At 35.2% G+C, this 19,840-nt stretch overlaps 2 protein-coding genes across 5 annotated transcripts in view; one reads left to right on the top strand and one right to left on the bottom strand.

Moving 5' to 3' along the window:
• The window catches only part of LOC131980096 (casein kinase I-like), a 29,053-nt gene extending 18,680 nt beyond the window's left edge, over positions 1-10,373 (bottom strand). For 2 of the 4 annotated variants that reach the window (XM_059344265.1, XM_059344266.1), the window contains exons 1-2: positions 10,223-10,373; positions 1,308-2,386 (exon numbers count right to left, since the gene is read on the bottom strand). In XM_059344265.1, the coding sequence (XP_059200248.1) occupies positions 1,308-1,604 (297 nt within the window). In that variant the 5' untranslated portion in view covers positions 1,605-2,386; positions 10,223-10,373. The remainder of the gene's footprint in view (positions 1-1,307; positions 2,387-10,222) is intronic. The other 2 variants (XM_059344267.1, XM_059344268.1) reach the window with 1 other exon arrangement.
• On the top strand, positions 10,357-19,667 carry LOC131981023 (uncharacterized). The gene is made up of 6 exons (XM_059345315.1): positions 10,357-10,473; positions 14,112-14,313; positions 16,240-16,379; positions 17,562-17,715; positions 18,231-18,353; positions 19,570-19,667. The coding sequence occupies exons 1-6, from the start codon at positions 10,384-10,386 to the stop codon at positions 19,665-19,667; spliced, it is 807 nt and encodes a 268-aa protein (XP_059201298.1). The 5' UTR covers positions 10,357-10,383.
• The last annotated feature ends 173 nt before the right edge of the window (positions 19,668-19,840 follow it).

Raw genomic sequence — 19,840 nt, 5'->3', positions numbered from 1 at the left:
CTCTAAATAAACTCTCATTCTGAATTATATGCCTGCAACACATATTCCCATAAAGCCGAGAGGGGCATATTTACCACTGTGTTACCTCGCCTTTTAAGAGTCAGTAAGAAAGTGAGGACAATATATTTTAAAGTTCTGAAAGCAAAGCCGGAATAACTTTGCACATTTATTTCATAGACAGGTGGGACGAAAAAGACTCCTACACACTGTCTTAACTTGAATAAGTATATGTCTTGCAGACATAATTATTGCAACAATTCTGGTGCAAGACCTTCATCATCTTGATTGATGTTTGAATTCCAACAGTTTAGAGTCTCCATTGTTGTATTCTGCGCTTCAAAAACACATTTTCAATACAATATACGTCTGGACTGCAGACAGGCCAGACGAGCACACAATTCTCATTGACTAGAAAACGTTTGTTTACTGTTTTCATTTGTCTTGTAGCCATGATGACATCATCCGTGTCAGTCAACTACTCAATGAATATCCTTTGAAAATAAAATAAATTGTTGAAGGACTCTAATCTCTGGTCTTCATGCTTTAACTTGTGTCCAAAATCCACAAAGTTGATAAGGTAGAACATCAAATATATTGTCTTTGTACAGTTTTCAATTGAATATACACTCCCGGTCAAAAGTTTTAGAACACCCCAATTTTTCCAGTTTTTTATTGAAATTCAAGCAGTTCAAGTCAAATGAACAGCTTGAAAGGGTCCAAAGGTAAGTAAGGTAAATAAAAAAAGGTAAGCTTAACCAAAACTGGAAAATAATGTACATTTCAGAATTATACAAGTAGGCCTTTTTCAGGGAACAAGAAATGGGTTAACAACTTAACTCTATGGAGTCTTGGGCTATTTTGTCCATTTTTGAATTCTTTTCATGTCTTTGTAAGTCATTTTGTGTCTTTTTGTGTCTTTTTTTGGTCATTTAGTGTCGTTTTTGGTCATTTTGTGTCGTTTTTGGTCATTTTGTGTCTTTTTTTAGTCCTTTAGTCCAACATAAAATGTGATTTTGAATCTTTTTTTTTACTTTCAAAACACTATCATGCTCAATAAAGAATTTTAAATGTTGCAAATGTGCATTAATTTCAGAGTACACTGAGACATTAAACTGCAGCATTTTGAATTCAATTCTGGAAAAGTTGGTGTGTTCTAAAACTTTTGACCAGTAGTGTATGTAAAAAAAAAAAAAAAGATTAGCAAAGTAATGCACCCTATAGTGTCCAACGTTTTGAAAATTGGAGTTGTACAAATAAACTGTGCTGCCCTACAACACTAGACTATAGAGAGAAAAACATTATTTTACCAGTTTGATCGCCACGTATTCGTTGGTGTACAGGTTCTTTCCCAGTCGCAGCTCTCCAAAGTTCCCACAGCCGATCTTCTTTCCCACCCGGAAGTTCGGTCCGACCATCAGAACCCCGGAGTTGGAGCTGGCGCCGCGGCCGCCGTGTCCTGATCGACTCCCCGTCTTCCCAGGCATCCTCTTCCCCTCCTCCGTCTCCTTACCTCCTCCTCCTCCTCCTCCTCCTCCTCCTCCTCCACCACCACCACCTCCTCCCCCTCCTCCTCCTCCTCCTACTCCTCGCTTATCAAAGTCCATCAGTTTGTGGTAGCCTGGCCTCTCCACGGTTAAGCCGATTCCATGCAACCAAAAAACTACCAAAACAACCTATAAGCCTACAGCGGCTTGACTGTGAGACGCTAGGACGGTCTCCGCTGGGCCGAATGTGAATCAACCTGAGCCTGAAGGTTTTAATTTAAAGAGGGCTGAGCTGCAGCAACTGTACCGGGGCAGATGTGAGATGAATTTAAATGAAAGGAGTGGCTAGAATAAAGGACTAGAGCTCAGTTGGGAAGAGTGAAAGAGTGCTTCTAAACAAAGTGATGAGGCGTGATGACAGCAGAAGCTGGTGACTGTTGGGTGGGAGGGAAAGATGACAAAATGAAATAAAAATGAAAAGATGACGGGGTAAGGGAAGACCACAGCCAACAGGTTTAAACCCCCTTGTAGGGGCCAGATATGTTGATGGAGGGGTAGAGGATAATGGCCGTATCAGTCACCATACGTGGCTAGCCATATGCTAACATGCTATATCAAACTGGGAAGCTATGCTAGCTTCAGGCTCAGACATACCAGTCCACCATCACAACAGCAGCCATGCACCGAGCCCCAGTGCAGAAACGTGTTGAGCTGATCAGAAACTGGTTCTTACATGTGATATTCGGTTATGACGGGATATTTTAGGTGTATGATTTGTTGCCATAAGTCTTAGTTAGTGAGTTGGTTTTAACACGTGTGATGTCTTTACTTGTCCACTGTCACCAGGCGCTTCGGTTCGGTGTGAAGAAGAACGATGTGAGCCAAAGTTTCAACGACGCCACCTGAAAGATAAGAAGAAAGAGAAGTGATTTCATGAGAGCTGAACCATGTCATATATCACTCCAATGCAGTAAAAGTACTAATACCACACTGTGAAATTACTCCACTACAGTAAAAGTCCTGCATTCAAAACTTACTGAAGTAAAAGTACAAAAGTATCAGCATCATAATGTACTTAAAGTATCAAAAGTAAAAGTACTCGTTATGCAGAATGGACCCACTCAGATTGTTTTATATATTCTAAATATATTATTAGATTATTTAATATTGATGCATTTATTAATGACTTCAAAGTTGGGCTCATTTAACTACTAAATATGTTAGTTATGTGGTTTAATTTATAAGCATGTGTAATCATTTAAATTCATACATTTCTTTATATTAAATCTCGACCTGAAAAGTAACTAAAGCTCTCAGCTAAAAGTACAATATTTGCCTCTAAATGTAGTGAAGTAGAAGTATAAAGTTACATAAAATGGAAATACTCAAGTAAAGTACAAGTACCTCAAAATTGTACTTTAGTCCAGTACTTGAGTAAATGTACTTAGTTACATTCCCCCACTGATCACACTGATCTAAAGCATCAAAAGTAAAAGTACTTGTTATGCAGAATGGACCCACTCATATATTCCAAATATATTTTTTATTTTAGATTATTATTATTGATGCATTATGTAAGCAACGTTTGAATTTTCCCAAGACAGGGCTCATTTTTACCATTTAATATACTGTTATAAGGGTTTAATTTACAAAAAGGTCAAATCACTTTAAAGTGATCATGTTTTTTTATGTTAAATCTCGACCTGAGAAGTAACTAAAGCTGTCAGCTAAACGTAGTGCAGTAGAAGTATAAAGTGATATAAAATGGAAATACTCAAGTAAAGTACAAGTACCTCAATATGATACTTAAGTACAGTATTTGAATAAATGTATTTAGTTACTTTCCACCACCGCTTCAATAATATCACAAAATTGTGAGCTCCCTAAAAGCCCTGTAATAATTCACAAGCCACAGTTAGGGGGTCCTTTTTATTTCAAATATGAAAACATTTTGGTTTTGTGTGATTGTATAAATGAAACACCAGATTACCAGATAGTATATTTGAATTCTGGCATATTCTTAACTTTGAAAATGTAACAGTTAAAATGAAGCATTTTCCTTACGAGACTTAATAAGAACCCTGTTAAATGGATTCAAACATATTCATTATAATAGTAATAATAATAAAGCCAAAGTACAAGCAACTTTTTATCTTTTATTACATTTTTCTTCTGCATGCATCAGATTTTCCCTTTCATTAGTCTAACATTTTACTGTGAATGCTAATCTCAATTTAAGTAGAAATGATTATAATGGGATCAGATAATGTGCAGCAACAATAAATAGGCAATAAAACAGCAGAAATACCAACAGAGCAGTTAGTAAACACTAAACCAACTCCATGATTTTGTAAATCTAACAAAATATTCTTTTGCAATCAGTAAACATTTTGAAAGTTGAATGTCTTTATTTAAAAATCTATAGCAGAAAGCAACTGACAGCATTCAGCCTGAATAGAAAGGAGGCCAGAGCTTCCTCCAGGAGGACGTGTTCTCTCATGTTTCTGATTTCCTCTTCTAATAATAACATCCATCCTGGCTTCTCCCACTCCTTCCTTCTCTCCTCTCAGTTTTCCTCTGCACTCCATTTTCCTTTTACATCCAATCACTCCCTCCACCTCTCGTCTTCCTGATAACACCCTTTAAGTCTTTAAACAACACAATTTAACCTTCTGAACCCAAACATTGAAACATAGGTTCTCTTCAAAAGGTTGCCAGAAATACACCGTTTATCACAGAAAGAAAATATAATCGTAGAAATTAAGATTTTCAAGCGGATCATAGGTTGCAAACATTTCCTGTGTAACCAAAACGAGGCTTAAAACTGTGATATTTCTGTCAAAATCACTTTATTCTGGAATAAAGTCTGCACTAACTAAATCCTGTTAAAAACATTAAATTCTGCTCCTCAGAGACACTTTGAAGACATTGATTCTGCTGAGACGAACAGTCACGTGACAAATATTCACTGAAAATCTGTTTACACAGAGCAGAGGGGAGAGGACAGGAGAGGCTGTTTACACAGAGCAGAGAGGAGAGGACAGGAGGGGTTGCAAGTAAAGGTTGTGAAAATGAAAATATATATGTATAGCACCCATTTTACGCCAATATTCACGACACTTGTGGGCACTTGGAAAAGTGTTGTACACATAAATTCAGAGAAATTTTACTTCACTTCTGCTTTCTTTATGATGTATTGAAACTGTGTTATACTGCACAAAAGACATGTTTGAGTTGCCATGGTTGTGCTGATTCCAAAGAGCTGCAGGTCTTTTATATATTGCAGTGAAATACGAGGCCACAGTGACTAAAATGTAAAACTTACACCAAGAATTTGAAGTAAAATTAGTTGGGTCCTGTTCTAGTCTACTGAAATAACTTTAGATAACTGCAACAGATGGTATTTATGTATTATTTTGTTGCACAAATGCATTAAATTAATAACAATGTTGTATTAACTTTAAGACAATCTGCCCCAAAACTGAATTAGTAAATATTTTCTTGGCTGAAAGCACGATAGTCTCTCATTCTCCTTTCAAATAACAGAAAGTCAAGGGGAATTTGACTTTTTTCTTTGGTGGTATTTGGTCTAACACATGTCACAGACGTGATGCCACACTGACGTGACAAGTTCAGGTTGTTCTTGGCATCATCTGTGTTTCAGTCTGCAGAAGCATCAGTTCACCACCCGAGGGGTTCATGACCACTTCTTTACTCATGATAACAACATGAAGGACAGTACATGCCACCCCTACTGGCTATAATCTGGGTTTGCATGTTATTTACTGTTTCTTTCTCTCCCAGGTGTCTTTGGTTTGGCCTGATTAACAGAGAGTCTCTCTTTTCCAGCCTTCAGTCTCTCTGCAGCAGTTTCTGCCTTTTATTATTTCTTATCTTTTCATGATGAGTCCAGTATTCCTATTTTCGTGACTTAATTTCTGTTTAGTTTATGTGGTTCTGGTTAAAGGGGAGAGTCCAGATCCAACAGCTGTTTGTGGGCCGGTCTGGTTCTTTTCCCTTCTTTTGGTGTTCAAGGCCAGAACATCAGTTTGGCTTTAGACTTGTTTATTTGTTTGTTGGTCATTTATTTTGTTAAAAAAATTAATTGAATAATGTTTTTTATGGCTTCCCCGAACTCTTTAATTATTTTGAGAAAAAAGTCTTTCTGGGGGTTGTTACAATGACAGAGAGAGAAGGATAACAGTGAGATGTCTGTGATAGTGGATAATCCACATAATTCCTCTGATATCATGAACAGGAATAACAGCCCCTGTATGGAAGGGCAACATGTCAACTCAAAACATCATAAAAATGAACCAATGTGGGGGTTTGTTTTTACAGACTACATCAAAACATTTTTACTTTAGTCAACATATCTTTCAAATTAATTCCAATATAGGTCACAATGTACCAATGTGGTCTTTCAAACGACTACTACAGTTCATTGATGTTGTGATTTTCATCAAACCTCTCTAGCTAGAGGCGCCTCACAAAGGATCTCTGGCCAAGAACAGTTGCTGATACCATTCTACAATACAATACAACAGAGACGAAACTAAATGACTTATTTTTGCAGGCCAACCAAGAATTTAGCATCTCCATGGGTCGATTCAGAATTCACCTATGGGATTTTTGCATTGGATTTTGCACGTTTCTGATGCTTAGCTTAGTTTATCCTCAGCGATCCTGCTGAGGATAAACTTCCTAGAATAATCTTCACGAATGAACTCCAGTTTTATGATGTTGGAAGCATTAATGTAGCCGACAGAAGTAAGAAGCTACCGTTATGCTATAGAAAACTACAACATGGTCACACGACTTCCGCATAGTTATGCTTCAGACCATCTCCAACAAGGTAACTAGTGGTTTTAACAAGCTAGAGAAACTGTAGCGTAATAAACTATTTACTATTTATTGATAAATCTCCAGTTTCCCGATCAGAGGTGGAAGGCGGACTAGTGAGAGAGATCCCATCCTGGTCTGGTGTGATGACCCAACTAATCAATGATAAATTCATTGCCAACTATGTTTAATAATCAATTTCAATCAGTTAGTTCTTGCTGCCCTAAAACCGTGTTTTGCTTGGTTTAACAATGAGGCAGTGAGGCTGCTTGTACCAAAGCAAACCGGTTTGTAAGACTTGCTCCAATCAGATTTCATAATAAAGTTTAACAGCGTTCTGCTCTGACTGAAGTTAAACCTATGGCTGTAATTACATCCGCTGCAGCAGGTCAAACCCTGTGTTGTCCCGACCACAGAGGCCTCCATCACATTGAGCTACTCACAGCAGAAATCAATGCTACTGTATAGGCCATATATAAGAAAGGATTCAGCCTGCACACAGCCAGAGGCAATATCACTCCCACACACTGTCCTCGGCCTCGGCGAACACAAGAGTTTGCAACTCTTGCATGGATTCAGTGTAGAAGACCGAGGCCTTTGCTCAAACATGTGTGCACTAGCTGTCTTAGGTAAAAATGTACTTACTGTACAAATGCCGGCAATTAAGCAATTTTCTTTCTTTTTTTTAAATGTTTTCACCCATGCCTGATATTTATATCTTTTAACAAACTCTAGGAAGACTAGACTGCCCTAGTTTGACTTCCTCGACCGACTATAACCTTCTTTAAAACCAAATCAGGCAGATAATTGAAAAAAAAAGTCATACAATAGCTTAGTATTGAAACTAATTACTTTTTAGGTACACATTAAATACAATAAAGGAAGCCTTTAAACTTCTCTTGGACCCCAACACTTCATCTCTGCATACTTTCCCTAACAACAACTGATAAAAGCCTTTAAAAACATTTCAGGAATACTCTAATACTCTAACTGTACTGAAATCTAGACTGTTTATATGTTGGGGAACCATACCGGCAGATATATTTCATTTATATTTGAAAATATGTAAAGCAATATAGATATTGTATTTGTACGGCACTGCAATCAAGACACCTGTTTTGGTATCAAATAGCGAGTCCTTGTCAGCAGTGTTTTGGATCCTTTTTGTCTAACAACATCAAGCTAAGTATGTTTGTGAAAGTAAGAAGCCTTGCAATAAAGTATTAAAAAAAAGCTAAGTAGTGAAAGTTAAGCAGTTACTAGCCACTCAGTAACTGGCATGCAGTCTCACACCCAATAGTATCCACCACACAGCATGCCAAAGGCTACAAACCTGACCTCAATAACTTAGTAACTGGGGCAACAGATTCAACAGTTTCTCTACAAGTAGAAAAATCTGACACACATGAACTGATTTTTAGATATGCCAAATTAGAGTTGAAATTCTGCCCCAAGCCTCTTTACCTGCACCTACTTGCTGTGTGATTTTGTTGTGCTTTTACTGAGTAATCAAGTAATCTAGAGAATATGACAACACAATAATACATGCTTATGAGAGGGAAACAAATTGGCAAGTGGTGATGTATGGTTTCTATGTTCGCCGTTATTACAATTGGCCTCAATTTTAGCTTCACTCCCTAAGCACTTTATTTATGATAAGCTAATTAAATCAAATCATTAAAATCATTGACTCATAATATACTAATAAAAATGTCCTTGGGTCCACACTGGTCATTAACATGCCCTCACCTCACACTAGTTGCCCTTTACATTGCCAGCCCAAATCAAAGAACTTGTGTCTTTTCAATAACTATAAATAATGGTGATTTAAAAACTACCTTAACTGCTGTCTCTACATTGCCAACCACGTCCTACATTGATTTTTTTTGGGTATGGTAATGTTATATTTGAATAATTATAAGAAGGCCGATAGCTCAGATAATGGCTCCACAGTTAATGTTCCCACAGAAGCAAGATGTGACTACAAGCTGGATTTTTTATCTGATACTCGCCTGTTGGACAACACACACACACACAACAAGTATCACAATCATCTAACGAGACTTGAAGCTGTTGGCCTGTCCATGTCATTGGTAACTGGCCAATAGAACTCTGTTGTGTTTAAGTCCAACTTGTGTAGAAGATGAAATGTGAATTATTCCAGAGATCGGCTCATTCTGAATGGATCCTGTAGAGCTGTGTGTGTCAGTCTGAGTCCAGCGCTGCAGAACTTTACCTGTGACCTAATAAAAAGCTGCATTGAGACCAGACTTTTTTCTCCAGTTGTGTTTACTTTCGGGCTTCCAATGTACGAACCTGAACCTTTACACTGGCCCAAATCAAAGAACAAGTACAGTACAGTCTTTTCAATAACTATAAATAATGGTGACTTAAATACTACATTTACTGCTGCCTCTACATTGCCAACCATGTCCTACATTGATTTTTGTTGGGTATGGTAATGTTATATTTGAATAATTATAAGAAGGCCGATAGCTCAGATAATTGGCTCCACAGTTGATGTTCCCACAGAAGCAAGATGTGACTACAAACTGTATTTTTTATCTTATACTCGCTTGTTGGACAACACACACACACAACATGTATCACAATCATTGAACGAGACTTGGACAGGTTAAGTCCAACTTCTGTAGAAGATGAAATGTGAATTATTCCAGAGATCGGCTAATTCTGACTGGATCCTGTAGAGCTGTGTCAGTCTGAGTCAGACTTTTTTCTCCAGTTGTGTGTTTACTCTTGGGCTTCTAATGTACGAACCTGAACCTTTACACTGGCCCAAATCAAAGAACAAGTACAGTACAGTCTTTTCAATAACTATAAATAATGGTGACTTAAATACTACATTTACTGCTGTCTCTACATTGCCAACCATGTCCTACATTTATCATTATTAGGTATGGTAATACAGATTTGAAATAGTACATCCTATTGAAGGTTTTCCATGTGTGTATCAACACCACCTTGCAGTATAACTGGTTTATAAGAGGATCCTTTATCCCAATATCCATCCTGTTCATTTCAAGCTTCACACAGCAGACAGTACAAAGTTATTGATGAAATGTTGAAGGGAAATAGAGTCCATAGCTGTACCAACATGGCCTTGTCTCACCACCCACACTCAATCACTGACTTAGCTGCAGCTCTCACACCATCTCTACCAATACCTTTACCTCTAAATACTCCAATACAAAACCAACCTGAGACACTATAAACATGCCAAACTGGTCAAGATCTTTGCAAACTGTCACCATGTCAAAAGTGGGGCCATAACATTGTTTATGTGATGAACTGTTTGAGCTAAAAAAGAGCCAGAGTTAGCTAATGCAGCTAATGCAGCTAGCCATGTAGCTGGTACGACTGCAGCATATTTCAACATTACAGAGCAACGTTAGCTCAAGCTGCTAGCTGCACGCATTAAACTGCTACTCGACGCTAGCTAGTAGCCTATTTGGGGAAAATATAAAAATATATAGTGGCGTTATAGCACGTCAAAGCATCAATCAATCGAGCTAAGTAACGCAGGAAGTTAGCTTTAGGCCAGAGGAGTTTGTGTTTGAGTGTTTTGGCCTCGGCTAGCTTGACAACGTTAGCTTCATTGAAAGAGAGATTTTAAATAGCTAGTAACCTTAGCAACGAATAGCTAGTAACCGTAGCAACGAATAGCTAGTAACCGTAGCAACAAGCGGAGTCATGTCAGAGAATATAACAAGGATTATAATAAGCAGCAGCAGCTTGTGAACCATATATAGAAGCTAACATGTTAGCCAGCCAGCTAACTAGCCAGCTAGCTAACGCTGAATTCCTGCCCATACATATACAGCCATTCATAAACTTAGCTCGTTTAACAAACAGTACCAAAAACAGAGATTACGTACCTAACCAGATTTTCTTTTCTTTTCTATCGCTATATTTCTAGCTGGGAATAAATTGTTCTTATTTTCTTCGTCTCGTTTTCCTGGTCATCTCTTTTTTTCTGTGGATGTTTGGCTAACCAGCTGAAAAGCCTCGCCAGTCACCAACTACGCAATTTGCGTAGATGGAGTTCTCCGCAGCGCAGAGAACGGAAGCGGAGAGCGTAAACTGCGTCAAGAATACCGACACAGAAACTCTGAGCGTCCATGTGAGAGTACGTGAGAGAGGCACGCACACTTTGATTTGTGGAGAAAGTTGTTTTTACTTTTGACTAACACTTTAACTATAACTAGAGGTACTATAGTATATATAGTATATATATTACTCAAGTACTGGACTAAAGTACAATTTTGAGGTACTTGTACTTTACTTGAGTATTTCCATTTTATGTAACTTTATACTTCTACTCCACTACATTTAGCTGACAGCTTTAGTTACTTTTCAGGTTGAGATTTAACATTAAAAACATGATAAAAATGTGTAAATTAAATTAAATTAAATTAAATTAAATTAAATTAAATTAAACTTTTTTAGAAACAAGTCTTGTTCCTCCTATCTGACAAGGAAATACTTGATTTCTGTAACTGTAACCAGTGGTGGAATGTAACTAAGTACATTTACTCTAGTGAAGTACTTAAACCCTTATATTAAAATTAAATTAAATTAAATTAAACCCTTATAACAGTATATTAAGTGGTAAAAATGAGCCCTGTCTTGGGAAAATTAAAATGCTGCTTACATAATGCATCAATAATAATAATCCAAAAATGTATTTGGAATATATACAAAACAATCTGAGTGGGTCCATTCTGCATAACAAGTACTTTTACTTTTGATGCTTTAGATCAGTGTGATCAGTGGGGGAATGTAACTAAGTACATTTACTCAAGTACTGGACTAAAGTACAATTTTGAGGTACTTGTACTTTACTTGAGTATTTCCATTTTATGTAACTTTATACTTCTACTTCACTACATTTAGAGGCAAATATTGTACTTTTTACTCCACTATATTTAGCTGACAGCTTTAGTTACTTTTCAGTTCAAGATTTAACATAAAAACATAATTAATATGAAATGTTTGATTTGTGGAGAAAGTTGTTTTTACTTTTGACTCGCACTTACTGAAATAACTATAGGTTAGGTAGGTTTTGAGGTATTTGTACTTTACTTGAGTATTTCCATTTTTACTACAAGTAAAAGTCCTGCATTCAAAACTTACTGAAGTAAAAGTACAAAAGTATCAGAATCAAAATGTAGGCTACTTAAAGTATCAAAAGTAAAAGTACTCATTATGCAGAATGGACCCACTCAAATTATTTTATATATTCTAAATATATTATTAGATTATTTAATATTGATGCATTTATTAATGACTTCAACGTTGGGCTCATTTAACTACTAAATACACTGTTATGACATTAAAAGACATTTAAATTAACAATTAAAAGCATTTTAATGTCAAGCTATGGCTCATTTTTTTATTTAATTTTAAAATAATTATTTTAAATCACTTGGTTCCATGTTATAGTTTTTGTTAAATCTCAACCTGTAAAGTAACTAAAGCTGTCAGCTAAATGTAGTGAAGTAGAAGTATAAGGTTACATAATATGGAAATACTCAAGTAAAGTACAAGTACTTCATAAAAGTACAGTACTTGAGTAAATGTACTTAGTTACATTCCACCACTGGTTATCAGGTGGTTTCCTGTAGCCTGTTGGAATTATTTTGAACTCATCATTTGCTACTCTACTGTTAATGATGTCAATATTTGACTGTAACTAAGTACATTTACTCAAGTACTGGACTAAAGTACAATTTTGAGGTACTTGTACTTTACTTGAGTATTTCCATTTTATGTAACTTTATACTTCTACTTCACTACATTTTGAGGCAAATATTGTACTTTTTACTCCACTACATTTAGCAGCCAGTTTTAGTTACTTTTCAGGTTGAGGTTTAACATTAAAAACATGATAAAAATGTGTAAATTAAATTAAATTAAATTAAACTTTTTTAGAAACAAGTCTTGTTTCTCCTATCTGACAAGGAAATACTTGATTTCTGTAACTGTAACCAGTGGTGGAATGTAACTAAGTACATTTACTCTAGTGAAGTACTTGTACTTTACTTGAGTATTTCCATTTTATGTTACTTTATACTTCTACTTCACTACATTTTGAGGCAAATATTGTACTTTTTACTCCACTATATTTAGCTGCCAGTTTTAGTTACTTTTCAGTTCAAGATTTAACATAAAAACATAATTAATATGAAATGTTTGATTTGTGGAGAAAGTTGTTTTTACTTTTGACTCGCACTTACTGAAATAACTATAGGTTAGGTAGGTTTTGAGGTATTTGTACTTTACTTGAGTATTTCCATTTTTACTACAAGTAAAAGTCCTGCATTCAAAACTTACTGAAGTAAAAGTACAAAAGTATCAGCATCAAAATGTACTTAAAGTATCAAAAGTAAAAGTACTCATTATGCAAAATGGACCCACTCAAATTATTTTATATATTCTAAATATATTATTAGATTATTTAATATTGATGCATTTATTAATGACTTCAACGTTGGGCTCATTTAACTACTTAATACACTGTTATGTGGTTTAATTTATAAGCATGTGTAATAATTTAAATTCATATATTTCTTTATGTTAAATCTCGACCTGAAAAGTAACTAAAGCTGTCAGCTAAATGTAGTGAAGTAGAAGTATAAAGTTACATAATATGGAAATACTCAAGTAAAGTACAAGTACTTCATAAAAGTACATTACTTGAGTAAATGTACTTAGTTACATTCCACCACTGGTTATCAGGTGGTTTCCTGTAGCTTGTTGGAATTATTTTGAACTCATCATTTGCTACTCTACTGTTAATGATGTCAATATTTGACTAAAACTATTATGAGAAAAGATAAAGTGATAACTCCATCATAAACATCATAACGTACAATACAGCTAATATAAATAACTTTATATACACTACTGGTCAAAAGTTTTAGAACACACCAACTTTTCCAGAATTTAATTGAAAATGATGCAGTTTAATGTCTCAGTGTACTCTGAAATTAATGCACATTTGCAACATTTAAAATTCTTTATTGAGCATGATAGTGTTTTGAAAGTAAAAAAAAGATTCAAAATCACATTTTATGTTGGACTAAAGGACTAAAAAAAGACACAAAATGACCAAAAAAAGACACAAAATGACAAAAAAAGACACCAAAAGACACATAATGAGTAAAAAAAGACACAAAATGACAAAAAAAGACACAAAATGACTAAAAAAAAGACACAAAATGACTTACAAAGACATGAAAAGAATTCAAAAATGGCCAAAATAGCCCAAGACTCCATAGAGATAAGTTGTTAACCCATTTCTTGTTCCCTGAAAAAGGCCTACTTGTATAATTCTGAAATGTACATTATTTTCCAGTTTTGGTTAAGCTTACCTTTTTTTATTTACCTCTGGCAGTTCACCACTTACCTTTGGACCCTTTCAAGCTGTTCATTTGACTTGAACTGCTTGAATTTCAATAAAAAACTGGAAAAATTGGGGCGTTCTAAAACTTTTGACCGGTAGTGTATATATATATATATATATATATACACATCATTATTCATTTGTTAACCTGGTCATATATATTATAGTGTTATTTGTCTTATATATAACCACAAAAGACTTTCTGTTATTGTACTAATGTCAGCGTGAATGTTCGTTCTAGTGTGCTTGAAGCTATGTGGGGATTTTATTTCTTTTTTGAATCAATAAGTACCAAACATGCAGGTTGAGAACAGAGATTTTCTGGTCAGTGTTATCAGTGGAAAGTGTCTGTAGCTCAGGTTATCTCAGCTCCATCAGCTCAGAAGTGCAGCATGAACATCCTGAGGAACTCGTCAGCAGCTTTTCTCTTTCGTTGTGTGAAAAAAATACCTGAGAGTGAAAGCAGAGATGTCCTCGGAGAGACGGAGACAGAAAGGACGAGACGAGACTCTGACATGTTGTTTCTGCTGATGGGTTTACTGTGCTGGAGTCAGAGTGAAGGTAAGGATTTTAGTTATTATATTAATATCATTATCAGTGGTATAACACATAAAATGATGACACAACATGGCTTTCTTTTGACTTTTTTACCCTTTTATTTGTCTTTTTTATCTCTGTTTTGGATTGAGTTTTTATAACTATTTTATTGTTTTACTGTTTTTAGTATTTTATTGTTTTATTGTTTTTATTTATACCTATTTGTGTGTGATTTATTCTATTTTAATAACTGTACAGCACTTTGGTCAACTTAGGTTGTTTTTAAATGTGCTCTATTAATAAACTTTGACTTGACCTCTAATAATAATAATAATAATAATAATAATAATGGCCTTGTGTTGATCCTTTGTATGGTTGCAATTAGTGGTCACTTTATTATTTGCTGTAAAAACACATCAGTAAACTATATAAACTTTGCATCTATGAAAATAAAATAAAAAGTTACTAATAAATTATTACTAATAAAAGCTGATTTATAATATATATTAGTATATTGCAGATTTAGTATATTTCAGAAATTCGCCAAATAAAATGTCCTCATGTTCCTGACTGTCAATTTGAGTAAACTGATTTAATTTGAGATACAAATGTATAATAAAATGTTTACTGTAGACAAAATATTATTTATTAGACGAGGCGTTTATTTATACGATACTAACAATGCATGCAATATTAAACCATACATATTTATGTGATTTATATTTCTGTTTTTACATGAACTCAACTCATAACCACATCTCATAAGGCTTAATATTAAAGTTGCTTTTTCTACTACGACAAGTCAAACTGATGTGGAAAAAGCCTTTGAGAAGCTCCATAATTATTATTTTTTTTATTATTTATTATTTATTGTTGTTTGCGCTTAAAAAACATACAATCGTTAGGAAATAACAGAACAAGAAACAGTAAAAGAAAATGCAGGAAAGATCAAAAAGCCCAAAGGGCTTATATATACACCCTCCCTCTTAAACCTATAAGTAACTATACTTTACTTAAATTACATAGCTAGATGAAAATAAAAAAATACAAACAAAATTTAAACAAAACAAATACAAAGGTGTAGAACATCTATAGGGATTTTTTGAGCTTGGTCTTAAAAGTATTTAAAGAGGAACATGATTCTGTTAGATGTTTTATGTCATTCCACTGCACCTTGATAAATTAATGAGAATTTGGCAACAGAGGTCCTACAGAAAGGAATATGGAAATCATTCTTTCTTCTTGTAAGATGTGCATGATAATGAGAATTAAACTCAAAGTAACTATGAAAAAAGTTAGGTGAAGATGCAGGAAGGCAAATTACTTTATACATAAGAACGCCTGAGTTGCAATGTTTCAGTTTCTGATATTTTGTTTATTACATTTATACTTCATAGGAAATGATCAAAAAAAGTTGCTAGACCATGGTCTCCAATATTCCTACAGTTGCTGTTGCATCGTGTCACTCGTTGGTTCCGGCTAACCCAAAAATAATGAGACAGACTAATTATTATTATAATTGACAATCACTGCACTATAAACACAGTACAATATGTCTATAATTTAATTTATATGTGCAATGGTCCATAACCGTTCCTGAAGTTTTTTATTTTATTTTTGTTTTTATTGTTAATACTTTATTATATTTTTACTTGTTTATATTATAAATTAGTAATACTTTATTATACTTTTACTTGTTTATTTGCTTAATTTCCAGTTTATACTGTGGTAAACTATAGTAAAAGTGTTTGTTTTTTTGTGATCCACTTTGCTGCTGTAACACTTTAAATGTCCCTGTTGTTGGACTAATAAAGGAAATATTAATCTTAATCTTATGAGGTGTTAGCATACACTCTTTCTTAGCATGTCACCTGGTATCAGTCAATTCTTCTCACCTGAAAATGTCAGTTCTTTGTCTAGAAATGTTATCTTCTTTCACTTCCTCTGTAGGCGGCTGCAGTGAAACCGTGGTGAGTATTTCTGGAGATGATCGGCAGCTTTCAGCTGGAGACGGCTTTAACCTGAGCTGTGAGTTCACCTGTCTAAGAGCCCATCATATTGCACAGCTGTGGTGGAGGAGCCCTCAAGAGGTATCTGACATTTAGTCTGGATTCAGGCATCAATTAAACTATACATGTATGTTTATGTGATATGGACAAAATCTTCTGTCCCCATACAGGTCATTTCATATCTCCATATCACAATATAGCATGTTTTCTGCTCATTCAGTACATGTCAACAAAGGAAAACTTTGTCAACGTCTGTTTTAACTCAGGAGATAAATTATGTTCATCTCACTTCAGTTATTTTTATTGTGGCAAAATGGGATTGTCAAGTGATATTTCACATGCTGAAAAACTGAGCTGGTTACTTCAGTTTCCATAATATAGTCTCCATAATTTAAAACAACATTTTGTATTTACAAATATAATAATAAGATATAATAAATATAATTGGTGTTCACGTATTGATACATCATTGCCATGAAAAATATGAATATATAGCCACGGAATCACTCAAATTTCCGTGAAACTGACACGGATTTGGCTACAATGCAAGTTATTGACAGTCATATCCCGTGGCTATTCCATGGATATTTGTTCCTATTGGTTTGTTCCAAGTCACGTGACTTTCAAGGTCCCGGCGGTCAGAACAAAAAACATGGCGGACAGTTCTCTCATTTTTAGTGAAAAAATCAATATTTTGACTTAGTTTCTGCATAAAAATGGATTTTGATCACATTTCTAGCGAGAAATATATGTTTTATTTTCTAAATCTTCACTCAGTGAATGTACATAATCACTTTGTATGTTGGAATAGCCACGGGATATGACTGGCATTAACTTGCATTGTAGCCAAATCCGTGTCAGTTTCACGGAAATTTGAGTGATTCCGTGGCTATTCCACGTATTTAGAGTTAAGCGAATCCGTGGCTATTTCACGGATTCCTGTGAGACCAGGTTGAAAAATATTGTAACACACTGCCCCCTCATTTTTACATTACATTAATTTATTTTCCAAAGCAACTTGCAATAAGTGCATTCACTTGAAAGACTTGCAAGTACATTAACTTTATCACTCTTTGCATTCAGTATTTCTGTCTGTTGAAATTAAAATTGCCTGTTAAATCTGATGCAATTAAATATGCAATGTCTCAAAAATGAATAATGTCTTGGTGCCTGTGACTCTGTGTCAACTCCTCAATAAAAGAGCAAAAACTGAAATGTTATCATTGCAGTAATTAAGTAAGTGTAAGTGTTTGTGTCCCCCAGGAGAAGGTTTCTCTGGTCAACATGTCCTCCGTCCTCCCTGATGTGGTCCTGGTCCTCAGAGTCAGCTCCGCCACAAAGACCCACACGGGTTATTACTCCTGCAGGACCCAGCCCCCCGATACTATCAGCCCTGACGTCCTGATCCAGATAACAGGTAACATGCCAATGAACTACTGATGTAAACAAATAATACATTTAGTAAATGGCAAGTCTTTTTTTACTGTACATCTGGTATCTGGTGATAAAGTCACTTTAACCCTTAATAGGACACTCATTGAAATACTTGCAAATTCCAAATTTCAACCCTAGAGAATATTGGAGGATATTACATACAGCCAGAATGTGTAAAAAAAAAAACATACGAAAATAATATTTTGAGAAGTTTACGAGATTAAAGTGGCAAATCTATGAGGAAAAAAATGCGCAGATTTATGAGATTTAAAGTGGTGAATCTGGGAGAAAAAAGTGGCTTTTTACCCACTTTTTTCTCGTAAATCTGCGACTTTTTCTGCGCAGATTTCCCACTTTAAATCTCTTAAATCTGCAAGTTTTTTCTTGTAGATTTGCCACTTTATTGTACTGATTGTTTTAATCTTACACAATTTGTTCATATGACTATTTTATAATTACAGATTAATTTTAGTTAGTATTGAACACTTTTCCCTCCAGATGACCCGAGCACGCCCGCCCTGACCACGCCCACTCTGGCCACGCCCACCCTGACCACGCCCACCCTGACCACGCCCAGCCCTCCCCAGTGTGTCAGCAGCAGCCAGCAGAGCACTGCAGCAGGTAGAAACCAGTCAACCACCACATGGTTCTACACTAAACCTCTTCTTCTACCTTATCTCAAGCACAGGAAAACATTGATGCATCCATAACTCTTTCCATGTTGCTCTGTATTCTCTATGCTCTGTGGTCTGGAGCAAGATTCAAAAGTGGATAACTGACATTTTGGAACCATTCAGTGGTGGAAAAAGTATTCAGATCTCTTACTTCAGTAAAAGTAACAATACCACACTGTGAAATGACTCCGTATCAGCATCAAAATGTACTTAAAGTATCAAAAGTAAAAGTACTCATTATCAGTGGTGGTTCTAGACCAGTGTTCCTCTGGGGGCCAAGCAGGGGCCGGTGTTTAATCAGAGGGGCACTTTAAAAAACAGCAGAGATTATATTTAAGCATTCAAACCTTTTATTTTAACTTATTTAAAAATCTAATTCAAGTATATTTGGAAGATACAAATACACTGATTGAAACAATGAGACTTACCAACAGTAACAACTATATTTGTCCGACCATGACATTTCTCATTTTTATTTTGAAAGTGAAGTACAGTGAGAATGATATTTCATATATATATATATATATATATATATATATATATATATATATATATAGTATATACACAAGCTTTTATTGCACAATTAAACTATTATACAATGTACACATTCTGGGTTCCTTTTGTGTACAATGAGATATTGTTTGAACAAAAAATATGTAAAAATTGTTCCATTAATTCACATTTTTATCATGTTTTTAATGTTAAATCTCAACCTGAAAAGTAACTAAAGCTGGCTGCTAAATGTAGTGAAGTAGATGTATAAAGTTACATAAAATGGAAATACTCAAGTAAAGTACAAGTACCTCTAAATTGTACTTAAGTACAGTACATGAGTAAATGTACTTAGTTACATTCCACCACCTGAACCATCAGTAAGGCTCTGAGAGAGACTTCCAAGCAGTGTTTGGGCTCAAAATGAATTTCAAGACTTTTAAACAAGCAGTAAAATGTTTCAGTCAGTTCAGTGAAGGCTCTGCCTGAGGTCTGTCCCTCTCAGTCCTCTGAACGCAATAATTCCAGTTAAATATAGTCTGTATCGATTACATTTTAATTTCACGTCTGTCAAATTCATTCCTAACTATGTATTTGTTTCACTACTCCCTCAAACTCTCTGTGTGTCTGTTCCTGCAGCTTCTGACAGGTTTTTTTCTGTGTCCCTGCAGGTCTGCAGGGTCAGATGTGGATCTGGGTCCTGCTGGGGAAAACTCTGGTTCTCCTCCTCAGTTTGATCTGTCTGTCTGTAAACTACAACCGAGGATGAGAAGAGGAGGATCCAGATCTCCTCCTGCACAAAAAATGCTCAATCTGGCATTTAAAAATGGGCTTAATAAACTCACATAGCACAATAGAACTCACATATGAGTGGTTTAGTTTATTTTAGGGATCAACTCTGTGATTTGTTGTGGTGGTTAAATAAAAACTGAAAATACAATT

This window comes from Centropristis striata, chromosome 11, assembly GCF_030273125.1.
Source record: "Centropristis striata isolate RG_2023a ecotype Rhode Island chromosome 11, C.striata_1.0, whole genome shotgun sequence".
Taxonomy (NCBI): domain Eukaryota; kingdom Metazoa; phylum Chordata; class Actinopteri; order Perciformes; family Serranidae; genus Centropristis; species Centropristis striata.
This window is presented reverse-complemented; position numbering and strand designations above follow the sequence as displayed.

Coding starts and splice junctions, on each gene's coding strand:
- LOC131981023 (XM_059345315.1), top strand. CDS start 10,384: ATGGAGTTCTCCGCAGCGCAGAGAACGGAAGCGGAGAGCGTAAACTGC. Junction 16,380..17,561: donor GGTGGAGGAGCCCTCAAGAG/GTATCTGACATT, acceptor TGTGTCCCCCAG/GAGAAGGTTTCTCTGGTCAA. Junction 17,716..18,230: donor CGTCCTGATCCAGATAACAG/GTAACATGCCAA, acceptor TTTTCCCTCCAG/ATGACCCGAGCACGCCCGCC.